This window comes from Pseudochaenichthys georgianus, chromosome 19, assembly GCF_902827115.2.
Source record: "Pseudochaenichthys georgianus chromosome 19, fPseGeo1.2, whole genome shotgun sequence".
Taxonomy (NCBI): domain Eukaryota; kingdom Metazoa; phylum Chordata; class Actinopteri; order Perciformes; family Channichthyidae; genus Pseudochaenichthys; species Pseudochaenichthys georgianus.
Window position 1 is genome coordinate 11,548,074 of NC_047521.1, and position 19,955 is coordinate 11,568,028.

A 19,955-nucleotide genomic window follows, 5' to 3' on the forward strand; every position below is an offset into this window, starting at 1 on the left:
ACGCTTTGTCTAGTTATTTAGTTATGACTATTTGTATAAATGTTCGGTTGGTTTTTGATTCTTCCTTTAACCTGCTAGCACTAAGTATCCTAGCTAGCAAATAGCTAAGAAATGTTACAATACACATCAGAGTTAGTTTTGAAGATTCTTTAGGATATTCTAGGAAGATTTACAATCATAAGTCTTGGTTGTTTGGGAAAACTTGATTCTTCCTATTTCTATTTCCAAAATAACCTACTAGAGACAGACAATGATGTATAGTAGACAATTGTACCTAGGCCTTCAACTCCCCCCCCCCCCCCCCCCCCATTGTATCTCTACTTTTTCTCAAAATAGTTTCAGATCTGTGTTGTTTGATAGTTATGGCCCTTTCATACATGTTCAGTTATCTTGTCAATGATCAGTTTGTACGAAACAGCCTAGCTAACACACTGTATTTCCATTTTTGGACGAATCACAGGACAGTTAGCCATACATTAATTTCAAGATATTGTAAATTCATGATCACATAGGGTTCAAACTGTAATATTGCTATACACTCTTTGTTCTTACTCAAAATGTATACGATGTCATTTCAGAACATTCCCCTGAACCTTAGGAACAAAGAAATGGCTAATCTACAATTGGATTTGGATTTCCACTGCTCGATAAAGGTCTGTGAACAAGACAGTTTGAATGTCACAATAGAAGAAGACAATAGCAGATAGCAATTGAAAGGTCAAACTGGGCCATACTGTACAGTAGTTGTAGAAGCTGCAACGTGTCCACAGTTCAACCAGACTGCTTTGTGGATCTGCCACATTTTCTTCTCTCCCTCCTCCCTCCACTTTCTCAACCATCATGGGTTGGAATTTGGCCATCCCTCTTTTGGAAATGGTGGATTTCAACACAGGTTGTTGTACATAATCTGGATTACTGTTTACTTTTTTGAAAACTAAAATGGAAACCCCTATTTTAGTAGACTTCATTGAATTTGTTTGAAAAATTGTAGAGAAAGGATTGGGATGCATAATGAGTTCATTTTAATTTCATGCTTTTTCTTTAAATAAATACAAAACTGGGTACAATGTGTGCATGTGTACATTTGCAACGTTGGAACTGCAGTTCCTTGCAGGTGCTTGATAATGTTCATACCTATAACAACACAACTAAAACTCGCAATAATCTGTAAGGGAATACATCTCCTAAAATATTATACAGAAAAAATTGTTAGTTAGTTAGTTAGTTACATACATCTTCAAATGAACTTGGTTATGTTAAGATCTGCATCAGGTTTGCACTTCGTGCGTAAATTGCGCACTTCATCATTCGAATCCTATTCATTCTTCTGTAAATAAAGTGAGCCCTTGTCATCTTAAAAGATGGACATTTAGAGGAAAAATATTGCTTTACAACTGAAAATCGATCCAGTCTTCTATGGCATATCCGTAATACATTGAGGCCCTAATGAAGTGTAAACTGCAAAACCATCCACTGTCCAGAGTCCAGACAATAAAGTCAGCTCAGCGACACAATGTCTCAGCCGAAAAGACAAAACACCCCAAACTCAATTAGGAAAGTCCACGAAGAAGCAGGAGATGATGAAAACACGTCTGAACGGCGGTGAGCCGGCGCGTAAATGGTGAGTGTCCTGATCATCCACGTTTTAGCTGAAACGTGAACTTGTTTGACATGTTTTAAGACGGCCCCTCTCTCTGATGAAGGAGGGACTCTTGACTTGAATATGTACAAGTCATCTGGTGGCCCAGGACCTCCCCAAAAGTTACTGGCATATAAAAGCCAAGCTAACTCATTTGTTTAGGCAGTAGGGAGTTTCTGCTAGGGTCTGGATTGGAGTTACACGCACGGACCCTATCTTGTATGAGTGGTGTCTGAGGAGAAAAAAAGGATTCCCCCTCTATCTCAAAGAATCTACATGTCTAATATTTAGACATGTTCAGCTTTGTGGATATTCGGTTAGCGCTGTTGCTCAGCGCAACAGTGCTTTTGGCGAGAGGACAAGGCGAGGATGATAGTGAGTATTGATTTCCAACATTGATTTGAGTTGTGTTGTGACTGTGGCACCCTGAGGGACGTGGAGAGCCCGCAAGGATGCTTGAACTGAACGCCCTCTGAGTAATACCCAACTCCAGTGTGCAGAGATTGTGAACGTTGTTACACAGTGAGGCGTGCTTTGGGGAGATTTGGAACTTTTATAGAACTTTTCTTTTATTGATTGCTGCTCTCACTTACGTGCAGATACATGCTCACTTATTTGCTGGAGCGCAAAACATTAGAGGAACAGCTGCATTATCTCTGATGCGCAATAACAGGACATAACGTTCAAAGAGAGTTGAAGAAGAGCAGAAGCTTAATCAATTACAAAAATGGCATATACATTTGAGGGAATCTTAATTGCATTTAGTTTGTAAAGTAGTTTCAGAAAAAAATGCATCCCAGTTCACAGAGATCTGCCAAAGTGTGTAGATTCTACCACTTGGATACTTTTTTGTAGTTTTAACATCGAGCATTACAAGTGAGTAGATAACGTTTAATTGGAAACCAAACCTTGAAGAGACTTTTTTGCTGTGTGAAGGTTAACCTTTTACACTACTGCTCCATAACAGAGTCCCACTGAAATAAATAACATGTTTTTCCAAGTTTTTTTCACAAAAATGGTTTGGTTCGCTGAAAAAAAGGACAATGGAAAAGATTGCCTCAGTCTGACGTCGACAGTGAAAAAAAGTCTAGACGTCAATTAATCACCAATGCAGGGCAGGGTGCGGAAGATCTGGTTGTGTAGTTAAACAGCGCCACTCAGTGGCGAACAGTGGAACTGTGCATCCATCCTCCAAACCTCGGTCCTCCACCTCTAAGGCCCAACCACATCCAACAGCCTGAAATGTGATTCGGCAAAATGTAGCTTTCCACTCAGTATTTTAGGAGAACATCTTGTGCTGAATCTGATCAGTAATGTTTGAAAGAACTGGTTTGAGCAACATTGGTTTTATTGCAACACTAAGGCCTGTATTCTTACTTTTACAAGGCCCAACACCACTTAAACTTCAGTGCTGTTATACTCATTAAGAGGCTATATTTATGCTCTTAAATCAATCACTGGACACCACGTTTTTTTCTTCCTGTTTACCTCATTACAAGCCTTTTCCTATGACTAAACGGAGGATTAATCTTGCAAAAATGACACACGTTGAATAATGGAATACACCTTTTTTTACAGAGTTGCTGTAAGGAAAGGCCAGAGCTTTAAGTTACAGTCTCTAATTAAAAAACAATACCGGTCAGCATGGCTAAACAATTATTATCTCATATCATTATAACTATAATAATATGATGTTTGAAGGCAGGCTCTGGTGTCTGATACAACCCTTTTGGGGCACATCTGTCTGCCACGACTGTGCAGGTGTAGCCAAGGCGCAAATACATCTTGTGCACATCTCAGTTTACCAATGCCATACTTAATTTGGGACATTTATTGGACACAATTGTGCTTACTTTGTCTCTTGTATAATCTTACCAAACTCACTGTGGTCTTCTCCCTTCAGGCTCATATGGCAGCTGCACATTAGACGGACAGTTGTACAACGACAAGGATGTATGGAAACCAGAGCCCTGCCAGATCTGCGTCTGCGACAGTGGCCACGTCATGTGCGACGAGGTGATCTGTGAGGACACATCCGACTGCGCCGATCCCATCATCCCTGACGGAGAGTGCTGCCCCATCTGCCCCGATGGTACTTCACCTTCATCCTCCTCAACAATTTATTTGATTAATTTGCTTTTTGGCGCCACCTAGTGCCTCCCTCCTCATCTCTGCCAACTGCTGGAAATGAGGCCCTAATCCTGCCTGCTCTTTTGAGGATTTTGATTCAGAAAATAATCGCTTTGGATTTTACCTTTTGTGCATTTAATTTGCAATATGTATTCCTTTAACGGTGGATTTTACCTGCTCTGTCGAGAGATCTGGCAATGCAAATGTAATTTACATTCACGCCTTGCTGTGCAGTGTCACTGCAGGGTGAATCAAAGGTCAAATCACCCGAAACAACATTTAAATCTCCCACCAGAGAGCATATCTAGAATCAAATGCTTTTGTTTCAGTGATTTTATCAAATGCTGTATTCATGCTGTCTAGCCTGGACCTTAAACATTTACAATATTTTGGGAATGTTAAAAGGTTTGAGTGTATCTCTTTTGAATGTTCAAGAGCTGTTGACATTTTTATTTTTCTCTGTTGGTTCTGTAGAAACCGAGGCGCCATCTCCACCTGAGGTATTTGTCCCTTTAACTTTTTATTTAAAAAATATGTCATTATAATCTCAGACCCATATTTCACATTGGCATCTGTTTGGAGATGCTGGCATTGGTCAGTTTAGCTTGTCATTGTGTTCTAGATGCTCTTGTTCTTTACAGCCTGGATGAAACATTGCAGCATAGCCTAATTCCCCTTTCTCTATTTCCACAGGCAGGAGCAGCTGGTCCCAAAGGAGACGCGGTAGGTTCTATTTCACTCCCACATTGCAAAACACACCTGTGTTTTCTAGAGTTGCTTATATTTCACAGATTGGCAAACTGATTTTGCACAAGAAAACATAGTCATAATTGATATTCTTGATTATGATTGTCAGATGAATTTGACTCAATCTGAATGAATCTGTTTCCTTGTTGTTTAGGTAATTGTGTTGTATTATATTGGCTTATTCAGTACACATCATGCATCATTGCTGCATGTGGATGATAAGGTTGATCAATCACTTAAATGTTAAATTAAACACACATTATAATATATGTTTTCTTACTGATTCCCAACAAACAAATAGCTGTTCATGTTTTCTATGACGTAATTACCAGTGATGACCTTTAATAAATAGGTCACAAGGTCAACAGGTCATCAGAAGTTGAAAGGTCACACAACAGAAACTGCATTGAATTGTATTAAATAATGGAAATAGTAATTATTTGTATTGCATAAAACTACAACATAGTAAAATAAACATAAACACATTTAAAACCTTTTTGATGGATGATTGAAAATCGGAATTTTATTTTCAAGGTAACAGTGAAACGATTATCTGAAAATTAGACTTAACAGATATTATAACAAATCACAAGATTGACATTATAGAATCTCAATATAGATAATTATTTCTTAGAAATGACAGATCTATTTTGGTTGGTCTATGAAATAAATAATTATCTCCTAGGCAGGTTGATAATTAATTACATTTAAGCAAAAGGATAATAAAGAGTATTGCTTACTGACTGTGACTCCCTCTCTTTCTACAGGGTCCAGTTGGTCATCCTGGCAACGATGGACTTGATGGACAGCCTGGTCTTCCTGGCCCTCCCGGCCCCCCTGGCCCCCCTGGCCTTGGCGGAGTAAGTGTCTCCATGTCACAACAGCTAGGAAGTCTCAGATTGCGTTTTAAAGATGACTCGATTCTGTTTACAAATGAGATACCGTTTAAAACATACTCATGTAGTCTATCAGTTTCTCTCCAAAGCTCTCCTTTTCGTGCTGTGATCCGTTATGTCTGTATGAGTTCCACCAATGATTTGTAATCAGCAGGGATGTCAATGTGCTTGAAAGCAACATCTCCTCCATGTTTCTTTCAGCACAGGGAGCTCCTTGATCCTAAGGTTTAAATGGACAATGACTTGTGTAGAACTCGCCACTTTAGCGTTAATACCATTTCTTAAATGTTAAAATGCAACTGCTATAGGATCAAAATGTGTTTTCTCTGATAAATCCATACTCGTCTGCTAAAATAGGAATATTTATAGTGCATGTGATTCAAAGCGACTTTTCCGGTGTGACGTTTTTGTGCTACATTACCTCCAAAGCTCACAGATTAATTTCTCTCCTTCTCTTCTCCCCTTACAGAACTTTTCTCCTCAGATGAGCTACGTTGACCACTCCAAATCCAGCGGCGGCCCACCTGTCCCTGGCCCAATGGTATGAAGGCTCTTTTTCAACGGACTTCCCGAAATCTAATCTAATCTCCTTTTTGGAAAAAATATTTAAAATAATCTCATGACATTTCATCTCATCTTTATCAACAGGGTCCTATGGGTGCTCGTGGTCCTCCTGGATCCCCTGGCTCCTCTGTAAGTGTTCTTTTATCAGTTCAGATGATCATTTTGACAACATACTTCCTAATATTGCATTATCTCTAGGCATTATCCTGGCTTATTACTAGCATTCCGTTTTTCTCAGATCAGATATGTGACACTGCATCTAAGATAAATATGTAAACCTGATTTAAAGAAGACGTTTGGTTAATGATGTTGTTTTTGTTGTCCTCCAGGGTCCTCAGGGTTTCAACGGTCCCTCCGGAGAGCCCGGTGAGCCCGGAGCTTCTGTGAGTACAAAACATGTCATACAAATATAATCCTCTTGATTTGAACTCTGTCTCCTTTAATGATGCACAACACATGTCATCAGTTTTAAGCTGAATGGGGTGACCCAGAAATCAGCAGGACCGTTTATAAATGACACGTATCATAGATTCCCTTAACATGTTACTTCCTGTGTTCCACTTCCTGTTGTATTCACTGACCCACTGACACACATTTGCACACATCAATTTTCCTCGGAGATAATTCCCCCCTCAGCCCTTCTTCTTTCTCCTTAATGACATAAAGAATATCTATACACTCACTTGAAATAGTTAGCATTTATTTGGTGCTAATCCAGTCATTCCTTGTGGTTTTCAGGGTGCCATGGGTCCTCGTGGTCCTGCCGGACCCCTTGGAAAGAATGGAGATGATGTAAGTGATTTAGTGATTTCTAAGTCCCTTTCTTTTGTGCAGATATATTCAGGTATAACCAAATGAAAGACATTTGACTGGTTCTTGTCACTTGTCATTTTGATATATGTCAAAAATACAACTTTGTCATTTATTAATGTCGAAAAGATACCTTCATAGACAATTAGAGGTGATACGTCCACACAATGATGAGCTCTAACCTGCTTTCGCTGATTCTTCAACAGGGTGAGTCCGGCAAAGCTGGTCGCCCCGGTGAGCGTGGAGCCGCTGGCCCTCAGGTGAGCAGAGAAGAATTAAAACTCCATTATATTTAAGTTATCCTCCATGTTACAGTTGCATGTTGTTTCTAAAACTTACCTTTTAACATATCTCTTGTTTTTCCTCTTCCAGGGTGCTCGTGGATTCCCCGGAACCCCCGGCCTCCCCGGCATCAAGGGACACAGAGTGAGTTTGGAAGGACATTAAAACCAAATAAATATAAAACATAAAAATTGGAATAAGTCACAATAAGAGTGACTAACCCTGATTGATGTTGTGCGCAGGGATTCAGCGGTCTGGATGGAGCTAAGGGAGACGGTGGACCCGCTGGCCCCAAGGTAAGAGAGCAGGACCTGCAGAAACTCACTTCAGCTTAGGACATTTGATCATAAATTAAAACACAAGATACAATTATCTCATTGCTCATTCTTCCTTCTGTATTTGTCTACAGGGAGAGGGTGGATTAGCTGGTGAGAACGGTATCGCCGGTGCCATGGTACGTTTTTTTCTCATGTCAATCAATGTATAGACAAATACATCACTTTCATCTGTTTCATATGTACAACAAAGAGTTAAATTGTCATGCTAATGTTGTTGTTTTTTGACTTTTCTAGGGCGCTCGTGGTCTTCCTGGTGAGAGAGGTCGCCCTGGAGCTCCTGGCCCATCTGTAAGCAACGCTATCCCGGTCATGCTGTTGTAGTATTTGATACAAAATTTGAATAACTTAGATCTAATCTTCTCCTTCTTCCCCCTCTTCTACAGGGTGCTCGTGGTAATGATGGAAACAATGGTGCTGCTGGTCCCTCTGTAAGTATTATTTTTAATTCTACTTGGAAAGGTCATGTCACCCATGTAAAACGTTGTGGTGACATCACAGCCAAGTGCTATATTGAAGGTTGTCATGCACTCCTCTGTAATAATCACTCCATCAAATTAACAGTCTTTGTGTCTTTGTTTTTCAGGGACCTACCGGACCTGCTGGTTCTCCTGGTTTCCCCGGCGGTGCTGGTGCTAAGGTAAACAAAAAAAATGTTTTATACATAATAAGATTGACCTTAAACACAGGCAGTCTCGTAGACCTGCTAGGTGTAAGGCCCTTGGAGTAGCTTTAACTTTAAAATAGCAGCTATTGCTAGGTCCTTCAGGCAGGGACACTATTTATCCCGTCATCCCCTCACCTCAGCTGTTTCAATAATCCCTTATCTATATTAGTAGGAAAACAATGGACATGAAAAACCTGTATGGATTACGTCTCCTCACTTGTGCTGTAAAATATGTTTCCGGTGTTTATTAAATGCTAATTCCACATGTAAACAAACAATGCTACTCTCCATTCTACATCCTGACCAAGCTGGGTCATGGATGATTAAAACATGTGGCCTCATATTCGATAGGCCAGGTGAACGCTGTAGCCACCAGATGGCATCAGTAGCTCTCTAATGGCTGCATAGCTCTGCCCCGTTGCCATCAGTGAAGGAGCTATTACAATATCCTGCAAATGACACCTATTGTGAAGTCACTCACACACACCTGGGTTATTTTTAGAATTCACTTGGCTATGACAAAAGAACATTCAAAGCACTCTGTGGACACATGCAATACACCAATCTCAGATTAGTGTGGCACCTTTTTATACTTTGCTTAAAATTAAAACAAGAGCTGTATTATTTTGACGGTTAGGCACACTTATGGCTGACATCCACCAAGGCCATGCATACTGGATATTGAAGGTTTATTATAGTAAAACATAGGTTGTGTATATACCCTATGATTCCGAAATACTCCAAAATATTTCGGGTTCCTCCATTAATCAATCTACATGCTTTCTTGAAAATTGAACTGGTGGTTTTTCTATAATTCTGCTTATAAACAAACTAACAAACTGAAACACCACTTCTTTGGCGGAGGTAATTATTTCCAACTAGGGTAAACAAACTAGAACAATAGGCAATTGTATAGGCTTTATGTAATCAAAGGTATATTTAATCCAAACTATTATGTTGTTGGCATGCCAAGATGGATTACTTGTTTATGATTTACAATTGATTAATTAGGAGACTTACAATATTCGAGATGCAGACTTCTGAGACATTGTTGCTCTCCTCCATAGGGAGAGACTGGTACTGCTGGAGGTCGTGGAAATGAGGGACCCGCTGGAGCCCGTGGTGAGGCTGGTAACCCCGGACCTTCTGGACCCGCTGGAGCTGCTGTGAGTGGATAAACTGAACTTTCATTTACACAATATCCAATAAAAGTACAGCCAAATCAGTGCTTAACACGTTTGATCTCTTTCGACAGGGTTCCTCCGGATCTGATGGTTCCCCTGGTGCTAAGGGTTCTCCTGTAAGTATCATACTCACCAGTCACATTCATGCTGCGTGTATCCTGCACATCGAAAGTTCTAACACCCCTTATCTTTGATCCCTAGGGTGCCGGTGGTATCGCTGGTGCTCCTGGTTTCCCCGGCTCTCGTGGTCCTGCTGGATCTCAGGGTGCTCTCGGTGCCCCCGGTCCCAAGGGTAACAACGTGAGTAGACGATAGATTGTGTTAACTTTGGTATCAACACACACTTATGGGCCACAATATTCTTATTAAGACATTTCTCTGACTTAAAATGTGTGTGTTTCTTCCAACAGGGTGACCACGGTCTTCCTGGTTCTAAGGGAGAGCCTGGTTCCAAGGGAGAGTCTGTAAGTTCCAAAATACACACCATTAATAAACCATTCAGGGCGATTATTAGAAAATAAGTGTATCTAATGGGCTTACTTTCTTTTCCAGGGCCCCGCTGGAGTTCAGGGACTTCCTGGCACCTCTGGTGAGGATGGCAAGAAAGGAGGACGTGGAGAGGCCGGTGGCGCTGGAGCCCGTGGACCCAATGGAGAGCGCGTATGTTACTTCCTCTTACACATACACCTCTGTAGTGGCATCAAGGAGAGAAACACACTTTCTAACGTATCCATTTGCCATTGTATGATAATGCACTCATGTTAGTGAAGCAACAATACAAACCTGTTATCAGTGTTTTTAGAATGCCTTCTTTATGTTTTACAGTATGTTAAATTCCCAGGGGGATTCACCCCAGAAGTTTGAGCATTTACACCACGGTAACTGATGTGTTCGATGTGTCTGTTTGCTCCTTAGGGTGGCCCTGGTGCTCGCGGTTTCCCTGGTGCTGATGGAGGTGCTGGTGGCAAGGTGAGTCCCACAAAATAATTCCTCAAAAATGTCAGGAATACGTTTGACCAACTTGGTTCTGGCTTAACTTGCTTATCACTGACATAAGCGCACATTTATTTGTATTAGTTGTTAACAAAAACTATGACTCATTATGCTCGTAAACAAACATTTTACTCCATGACTAATGTAAGACGATGACAAAACAGCAAAGCTATAATCAAACACTAACAGTGGTAACAAAAAAAACCATTTTAAAATGTAAAAACAACCCTATACCTATACTGATGTATCTTATTTTTCTTCAATGCAGCAATTCAGTTAAAGTTTGAAGAGTATACAAAATCAAATGCCTTGACAGTTATCCAACTAACACTATGACTGAATCAGTACACTGTAGATAACTTAGCTCACAAACTCATGACTCTTCCCCATCTGTATTACAGGGAGCCCCCGGTGAGCGTGGTGCCAATGGCCCAGCTGGAGGTCAGGGAGCCACCGGTGAGTCTGGTGTCCCCGGTGCTGGTGGTGCACCTGGATCCAAGGTGAGTTCTGCCAAATATTCCTTCAGGTGTAACATTTCTGTTAGGATCTCTTTAAGGACACACACTACAGGCAAGACAACTAAGTCACTTATTGTCATCACTATTTAAATTCTCCAGAAGATTAGTCATATTACGACAACTATTAGTATTGCAATGAAGCATTATCTAATATCAAATCTTGATGAATACACCCAACCCAAATAGACTTGAGGGTTTTAAAACATCATTTTGCCTGTAGTGTCTCGCATGAATCCTTTGGCTAAATATATAGCAAATTGGAATTCTCTCAGTATATGACTGAGCTTTGTCTTCATACTCTGAACGGCCTTCTCTCTGCAGGGTATGACTGGTAGCCCCGGAAGCCCCGGCTCTGATGGCAAAGGTGGACCTGCTGTAAGTATTGGCTTAATAGTAGAACAAGTATCTAATGGAGAAGAACTGCAGCTTGTTAAGACATTATAGCGGAGTGTTTTTGAGTATTCTCCTGTCTTCTGATGATCTTCAGGGTGCATCCGGCCTAGATGGACGCTCTGGACCTGCTGGTGGTTCTGGATCCCGTGGACAGCCCGGAGTGATGGGATTCCCCGGACCCAAGGGAGTCGCTGTGAGTTAACGGACCCTTCATATTGTTAAAGAGAGAAAACTCAAATATCAGATAAGGAAGAAATTGGTGATATCTACTTTAATGTGTATGTTTTTTAACCCATGACAGTAAAATCTAACAGGAAGTTGTGATGCATAACCCCTGTCATTTAGCAGATGTAAGATTGGCTTGTGTTCTTTTTTAACAGGGTGAGAACGGTAAGGGCGGTGAGAGAGGAAGCGTTGGAGCCACTGGCGCTCTTGTAAGTACTTGTATACTTTTAATACAAATCAAACTCTACTGGAGTTAAATATGAAAATAAAGGTGCAACATGAAAGCAGTTAGTAATTGTTTTTGTTCACAGGGTGCTCCTGGCAAAGATGGTGATGTTGGTGCTCCTGGACCTTCTGGTATTTCTGTATGTATCCCGTCTTTTAAACTTAATTTAGACAAAAAAAAGGTAATTGTTTGTATGTTTCTCACCATTGGCTTTGCTTCTTTCTATTCAGGGACCTGCTGGAGAGAAGGGAGAGCAGGGCCCCAACGGACCCCCCGGATTCCAGGTAGGTTTGAGCATTCCAGCATCCCAAGCGCTGACTTTAAATCAATGCTACATCTCTGATTTGTGGCTCAAATTAACTTGTTTAACCTTAAAATCCTTAACCTTTCCTCCTTTTGCAGGGTCTTCCCGGACCCCAAGGTGCTACTGGTGAGACTGGCAAGCCTGGTGAGCAGGTAAGAGTCACAAGGCCTGAATCTCTGTAGTATCCTTACATATAGTCAGATGTAAAGCACATAGAAACTTTAGAATGTTCAAGATTTCAATTCCTTGTCCATTGCCATTTCCCAGGTTCATTAACCAAATGTTCTCTTTTCTTCAGGGTGGTCTCGGTGAGGCTGGACCCAACGGCCCATCTGGACCAAGAGTGAGTACATCCATCCATGAGAAAGACGCAGCTACTCTGGTCTTTATAGAAACTGGTGATGACCGATGTGTCCCTTCTCTCCTTTAGGGTGACAGAGGTTTCCCCGGTGAGCGTGGTGTCCCTGGCGGTGCTGGCCCAACTGGAAGCCGTGGTACTCCTGGCCCCTCTGGTAACGATGGAGCCAAGGTACAGTACAAAAAAAAAATCAAATGATGAGGTTTATTGTAATGGTATAATGAGTGGGGTACTGTTTTCTCATATGGGTCATTCAGACTCAGCTGTGATCAAAGATGATTAAATGTGGTCCGGTTTATGTGGCTTTAGTATGTTCAGCACTTTTCATATCCATATTGATACACATTTATAGCTGAGATTAATTCATTGTATAGCACATGAACATGTACTAACTGACATTAGAATGGAATACTGTTTTCTTTACTTTGATATTGCGCATTAAACCTTACCTACACTCTAATGTGCTCATCTATTTACATTTAAGGGATATATTTACTGTTCAACCCAGACCTCTTAAGAGGAAAATCAAATCCATCCTTTAGTTTTCTTAGCTTAACTGACGTAAAATCATACGCGCATTCACCTGTTGTCCACTTTGCATTGCACATTTGAGTGGTGGGCCTGCATCTGATGAATATAATTGATAACAATGTGTATATTCCTGTGTGTGTGCAGGGAGAGCCTGGTGCTGGTGGTGCCCCCGGCAGTAACGGATCCCCCGGTATGCAGGGAATGCCCGGTGAGCGCGGTGCTTCTGGTTTGCCAGGTGCCAGAGGAGAGAGAGTAAGTATCCCACCTGTCCTGTTTGTCTCTTATAAAACTGTACAATCTATATATCAACTCAAGGAAATTATTTGTATTATGACAAAAGCTAATAGGAAACAACTTAATTCACTTTTTCAGAGCTTGACGGAGGGTAACATTAGACTTATTGTGTTCAATTCAGTTATTTTGTCTGATATATAGGTGATTGTTCAAGCTTTGATTATCCTAGAGAGGGGTTCATATGATTGACCCTGCTTTTCTAAGCAATTGTATTTCACAATATTTTCCAATGCCTAACTTGATCAAGTATTAGGTATTTTCTTGTAAGTGAATGCAGCTGTCCCAGTGTTACATTTCCCTGATAAATAGTCAAAAGTGGGTAAAAGGATGAAATCAAGGAAGGAAATGAATTGATCAGCCAAATAAATGGTAGTCACAGAGTAGTTACATCTCTGGGTTTCTGTAACTATCATTAATAAAGACATAATCACAGGTGGCATTAATACACTTTTTCTCTTCAGGGTGATGGTGGAGTCAAGGGAGCTGATGGTGGTCTCGGCAAAGACGGCATGCGCGGTATGAATGGTGCTATTGGAGTTCCTGGACCCCCTGGTGCTCAGGGTGAGAAGGTGAGACCCGGTTTGAACTTATTCCAATCATAGTGATTCAAGTTCATTTTCTTTTATTGATTATTTGTCTCTTATCATCTCCTCATAATATCACATATGAATACTATATTATGTGGGGTCTATTTGTATACATGATAAAAGTGTTAAGGATGCTGAGCTGACCTTCTTCTTCTCCTCTGGTTGCAGGGTGAGGGTGGCGCTGTTGGAAATTCTGGACCCACCGGTACTCGTGGTTCCTCTGTAAGTACACAAACGCAAGATAACATTTATATTATTAGATTTGTATCCTACTACACAATGGAGGAAACTCATCGCAAATTTGGATGCAATAATAACTTGAAATGTCCTCTTTCCTTTACCAGGGAGAGCGTGGAGAGACTGGACCTTCTGGACCCGCTGGATTTGCTGGAGCTCCTGTAAGAATCACACATTATATTTGACATCCGAACTGATATTGTTCTACAAATACAGCACAATTTGAGATGAAAGCTGGCTCGTGTCATAGTGTTTCTTCTCTTTCCCTCCGACCTCAGGGTGCTGATGGTCAGCCTGGTGCCAAGGGAGAGAGTGGTGACTCTGGACCCAAGGGAGACGGTGGTGCTCCTGGACCCTCTGGACCCGTCGGTGGTTCTGGACCTCAGGTATGTCAAACAAATGCCTACTGTGGAGAAATCAGAGAAAACAATCAGTCACAATTTCAATAGTTGAAGTTCATATCTTTTATTCGATGTTATGAATGGAAATCTTTTTAACATGTATTCCTAGACCTTATATTAAATGTTCTTTATTGTTGTATTATGTCAACAGGGACCTTCTGGACCTTCCGGACCTAAAGGTGCTCGTGGTGGTGCTGGACCCCCTGTAAGTGTCCCATCCACATTACATTTGTTAGATTGACATGTGTGATAATGAAAGTGATGTTTAACCTCTGCTGTCTCATTGTGTGTGTAGGGTGCTACTGGTTTCCCCGGATCTGCCGGCAGAGTTGGACCCCCCGGCCCCTCTGTAGGTTTCACATAATCAACATATCCATTAGTCTGTTTGTATATCACCTACATCATTCACTGACCTGAATTCTCTGCACGTCTCCAGGGAGTTGGTGGCCCCCCTGGACCCCTCGGACCCGTTGGCAAAGAGGGAGTAAGAGGTGGACGTGGTGAGACCGGACTCGCTGGTCGCCCTGGTGAGGTTGGAGGTGCTGGATCCCAGGGACTTTCTGGAGAGAAGGGATCTCCTGGCTCTGATGGACCCCCTGTAAGTTCTTTTAACAGCCTAAAATGCACTACAGTCATGTTTTCCTCCACTATGTGTCTGCTAACTGAGCACCGTGTCTTCCTGCGCAGGGATCTTCTGGTATCCCCGGACCAGGAGGTATTGCTGGACAGCGCGGTATTGTCGGTCTCCCTGGACAGCGTGGAGAGCGTGGTTTCTCTGGTCTGGCTGGAACTTCTGTAAGTATTCACAATCACCAGAGTGCTAAATAAGCAAAAATATCTATAACATATATTCTTTCTCATCCAATTAGAGCTGCGACCGTTAGCTAACTAATTGATAAGTCGAGAGACAGATATATCGATTACGTTTTCATGCAAAATTGGCAGAAACTTGTTTTGGACTGAACACAAAGATATATAAAAAGTAACCTAAACTTGGAAACTGGGATATGACATGTTTTCTATTATCTGTAGTAAAGATAATCAATAATGTCAGTAATTATTAGTTGTAGCCCTATTTATCGACCAAGAAGATATAATATTGGATAGATTTTCAAATGAAACATTAATTATAATTACAATAATGTTGTAATAGCCATCAATAGTGTGTCTAATAATTTGACACTAGGTGGATTATTCCTAAAGCTCTCCTCTGAGCTTTCATCTGCATGAAGAGAACTAACCCTAACCCTGTTTTTCTGTAGGGCGAGCCCGGAAAGCAGGGACCTGCTGGTCTTTTTGGTGAGCGTGGACCCCCCGGACCTGCTGGACCCCCTGGTCTGTCTGGTCCTACCGGAGAAGCTGGACGTGAGGTACGATGACGCAGCAGGGTCTCACCTACAGATTCACATATTCCTTGTTGGTTAGTGACACCTGTAATACCTGATGAATGTTTCAATGACCATCCTTGCTGCTCTTCCACAGGGATCTGCCGGTAACGACGGTGCCTCTGGTCGCGATGGAGCTGGTGGCCCCAAGGTAACCCAGCCCCTCAGGATTCACTTCCATCATTCTCAACCCTCTGATGTGACCTTCTTAGCCCCAAAATGGGCTGCTTTCATTGTCTAACTGGAGATATGCTTCCTATAGGGAGACCGTGGAGGTGCTGGTGCGTCTGGACCCCCAGGACCCCCTGGTGCTCCAGGAGCCCCCGGAGTGGTCGGCGGCTCTGGAAAGTCTGGTGACCGTGGAGAGTCTGTAAGTCTCCTTCCTGCTCATTTAGCCAATATTTATAACAAAACTGGCTTTGAAGAAAACGTTTAATCTGATTTTTTTCTACACTCTCTTCTCTCTCAGGGCCCCGCTGGTAATGTCGGCCCTGCTGGCCCTGCTGGTGTCCGTGGCCCCGCTGTATGTACATCTTCACATTACAAGCATCATTTGTAAACATTGATTTGAGATATTGCTCCGACACATGGCGTATAAAACCTAAAAAGAGCCATGTTGACCTCCTGTTCTTCCATACAGGGCCCTGCTGGTGCAAGGGGAGACAGAGGAGAGGCTGGTGAGGCTGGAGAAAGAGGACACAAGGGACACAGAGGATTCACCGGAATGCAGGGTCTTCCCGGCCCCTCAGTGAGTGACAGTTTATAAGTGTACACAAGACTGCAACAAACTAATCTAAACTTTTCTCCTTTTTATATTCAAACATTCTTTCCTGAAATGCAAAACTGGTAATATCTGATACTCACATCTTCTTCTGCCTCTAGGGAGGATCTGGAGAGAGAGGACCTGCTGGTGCTTCTGGACCTGCTGGACCCAGAGTAAGTAGACCTGCAGAAAAAAACAACAACAACATAAAATGCCAAGTCACTACCAATGGGGAACTTGGAGGATTTGCCAGGAGACGTCTTGTTTTAGCATTTGTCAGTTGTAAAAAACAAACAACATTAAAACCATTTGCAGGACTTTATGTGTTATAATAACTTCCAATTACTTGACTAATTTGGCAGTTGTACACATCAAAACTGAACTTTTAGGACTTAATGACAGATGTATGGTTTTATTTAGCCTTAGTCCTATTGAGATCCAAGATAGACTTGGCCAACAACACCGTTTTTTAAAATAATTAAAACACATATATCTGAGTTATAGTAATCAGATAAGACATTTGCGCAGATAGCCTTGACTCAATATATTTCACCAGTGTTAAACTCATTCAGGGTTGCTATAGGTTTAAGTTTAAGCTCAGTCTGCAAGTTGTTCGATGCAGTTGGTGGAAAAATTCTAAGAAAGTATTCCCCCCCAATTTCTCAGTACAACACAACACCGTAATCAATGACAGGTAAAAAAGTAGACAAAGAAACCGTGTAGATGTTTTCTTCTGATGAAGTGATCATGTGGCTCGTGTTCCATAGGGACCCTCTGGATCTAACGGCACCCCCGGTAAGGAGGGCGTCAACGGCCTGCCCGGACCCACCGGACCCCCTGGACCTCGTGGTCGCAATGGAGAGATGGGACCTTCCGTAAGTTGCTCTACCATCTTTGTTATAAGCAAATACATCCAGACACTCTGAATATGAATCTGCAGTTTGTAAACCTACTTGTGTCTTCGTACAGGGCCCTCCAGGACCTGCCGGAGCCGCTGGACCCCCCGGACCTCCCGGCAGTGGATTCGACTTCGTCAGCCAGCCTATTCAGGAGAAGGGACCCGATCCCTTCCGCAGCGGCCACGGCGGCCACTACCGCGCTGATGACCCCAACATGATTCGCGATCGTGACATGGAGGTTGACACTACCCTCAAGACCCTGACCCAGAAGGTTGAGAAGATCCAAAGCCCCGACGGTACCCAGAAGAGCCCAGTCCGCATGTGCCGTGACCTGAAGATGGCCCACCCCGAATGGAAGAGCGGTGAGTGCAGATCAGAGCCCGATTCAGCTTGTGGAGATGGATAATAGGGATGAGCTCAGATTTAAACCGCTTTGTATGTTCTTCTGTTACAGACATGTTCTGGGTTGACCCCAACCAGGGATCCCCTCTTGATGCTATCAAGGTCCACTGCAACATGGAGACTGGCGAGACTTGCGTCTACCCCAGCGAGTCCAGCATCCCCATGAAGAACTGGTACCTCAGCAAGAACATCAGAGAGAAGAAGCACGTCTGGTTCAGCGAGTCCATGACTGGCGGATCCCAGGTAAGAAGTTGCAGAATTCAGAATCATCCTTGTGAACTGATCAGACCATTGGATATGTATTTAAGTCAGAGTAATTTAAACCAATGCACCCTTCTCCTTCCTTCGCCACACAGTTCCAGTATGGCAGCAATGGAGCTGATACCGACGATGTCAACATCCAGATGACCTTCATGCGCCTGATGTCCAACCAGGCATCTCAGAACATGACATACCACTGCAAGAACAGCATTGCCTACATGGACTCCGCCACCGGCAACCTGAAGAAGGCCCTCCTTCTCCAGGGAACCAACGACGTTGAGATCAGAGCCGAGGGCAACAGCCGCTTCACATACAGCGTCAGCGAGGATGGCTGCACGGTAAGTTTGTTCAGGAGCTTGCATTTAGAATCAGAAACATCCACAGTAGATTATTTCAAAAACAGTGGCACAGTATTAACTAGTGAAATAGCAACTAGCAACAATATTAGAAAAGTTAAAAAAGTTTATATAGCACACACAATTAAGAAAATGTAAAATCATCCTTTAGAGACGCAGTTTTTGATTTTTGCTCCTTGTCCTTCTTCTCCACAGTCACACACTGGCACATGGGGCAAGACAGTCATCGACTACAAGACATCAAAAACATCTCGCCTGCCCATCATTGACATTGCTCCTATGGATGTTGGTGCACCTGATCAGGAATTTGGCGTCGAAGTTGGCCCCGTCTGCTTCTTGTAAAAAGAACGAAATCTGGACATGAAATTGTTGTTTTTTTTCTAGCAGTCATCTCTAAATCCCTTTTCCTATGCATTCAAAACTCATTCGGCTGCCATTGGCCCACATGCTTTAAAACCACTCTACTGAAGACCATGTTTGTGTTTTTACAATCATGAGAAGTTTTTGGGACTGCTACTTCAACCAAAACCGACCACAAGGACACTTTAAAAAGAATCTTTTGTTTCCACTGGCAACAAGAAAATAATATATGCTTGTGTAAAATGTCCCCCTGGAGATTGAGAAAAAAAAAAAGATCCACACACGCAATGAAACACAGGTGACTTTTGCCATTTTCTACCACTGCGGAAGGACATTGAAAACAACAAGTGATGTGTACCATTTTTCTGGTGTTAAATAAATTGTAAAAAGTGTGAAGTGTCTTTTTGTATTAAATTCTTAAAAGAAGCTCAGACAAAGACCAGCAAAAGAGCAAAAAGCTCACCTTCATTGCAAAACGTAGATGGCTACCTCAAAAACAAGAAATTACCACCGTATTCTTTCTTAAATGAAAAGGGAATATTTTACACAAGTTTATTGTGGGGAAATCAAAAAAACATTCAAAGGTGCTATGACCATTTCATTGAGGTCCAGATATTGGTGTTTGATGGTGAATCTCTCGCTGTCATACTGTAATTATTGCCACTAATGCCTGCAGAACCTCTGGTGCTAAATTGACTCATGTCTTGTTGTCTCTGCAGTGCAATTGTTTTCTTCTTAAGTGTTCTGCAAAGGTGATCACTGCAGATGTAATGCATGCAATCATGTCTTTGTTGATAAAAAGCAAGTGACTCTGGTTAAATACCATTTCCCCCTGCACATTTGTTCAGTGTTGATCCCTCTGTCTGTTTGCCCACCGGGGAAAACTCCTCCTCACTAAAAGAAAAAACAGCACACATCTCCCACCCTGTTGTTTATGTTGTTTGTTGATGTCTTTCGCGAAGGGTTTCTTAAAAAATAATTTGAAGCAGACCCACTTTCATGGTTTAAAATAGAGATTCTGTACTTATTTTGTACATGTATAATAAATTGAGATGTTTTTAATTATTTTGGGTGCTGAAATAAAGCATGTGAAGTGGTCTACTCAGTGGCTGAGTTTTCACTGTCCTGATTTGCAACTGTTGTGACACTAAAATCAGGTGTTAAGATTTTGGGAAATAATTAATATAGGCCTACTTAAGCTACATTGC

The 19,955-nt window shown here is 42.1% G+C and overlaps 1 protein-coding gene across 1 annotated transcript; it reads left to right on the forward strand.

Annotated features, from left to right (window-relative positions):
• The first annotated feature begins 1,803 nt into the window (after positions 1-1,803).
• Positions 1,804-19,852, forward strand: col1a1b (collagen, type I, alpha 1b). Its single transcript, XM_034107197.2, has 51 exons — positions 1,804-2,014; positions 3,543-3,731; positions 4,244-4,269; positions 4,463-4,492; positions 5,284-5,376; positions 5,882-5,953; positions 6,061-6,105; positions 6,306-6,359; positions 6,715-6,768; positions 6,993-7,046; positions 7,159-7,212; positions 7,311-7,364; positions 7,478-7,522; positions 7,641-7,694; positions 7,790-7,834; positions 7,990-8,043; positions 9,138-9,236; positions 9,326-9,370; positions 9,456-9,554; positions 9,665-9,718; positions 9,807-9,914; positions 10,170-10,223; positions 10,649-10,747; positions 11,087-11,140; positions 11,253-11,351; positions 11,539-11,592; positions 11,695-11,748; positions 11,840-11,893; positions 12,012-12,065; positions 12,212-12,256; positions 12,344-12,442; positions 12,947-13,054; positions 13,558-13,665; positions 13,852-13,905; positions 14,028-14,081; positions 14,199-14,306; positions 14,473-14,526; positions 14,617-14,670; positions 14,758-14,919; positions 15,009-15,116; positions 15,584-15,691; positions 15,804-15,857; positions 15,969-16,076; positions 16,176-16,229; positions 16,347-16,454; positions 16,589-16,642; positions 17,237-17,344; positions 17,439-17,730; positions 17,823-18,013; positions 18,127-18,369; positions 18,583-19,852. Exons 1-51 carry the CDS (start codon positions 1,933-1,935, stop codon positions 18,727-18,729), a joined length of 4,353 nt encoding a protein of 1,450 aa, XP_033963088.1. The 5' UTR covers positions 1,804-1,932; the 3' UTR covers positions 18,730-19,852.
• The last annotated feature ends 103 nt before the right edge of the window (positions 19,853-19,955 follow it).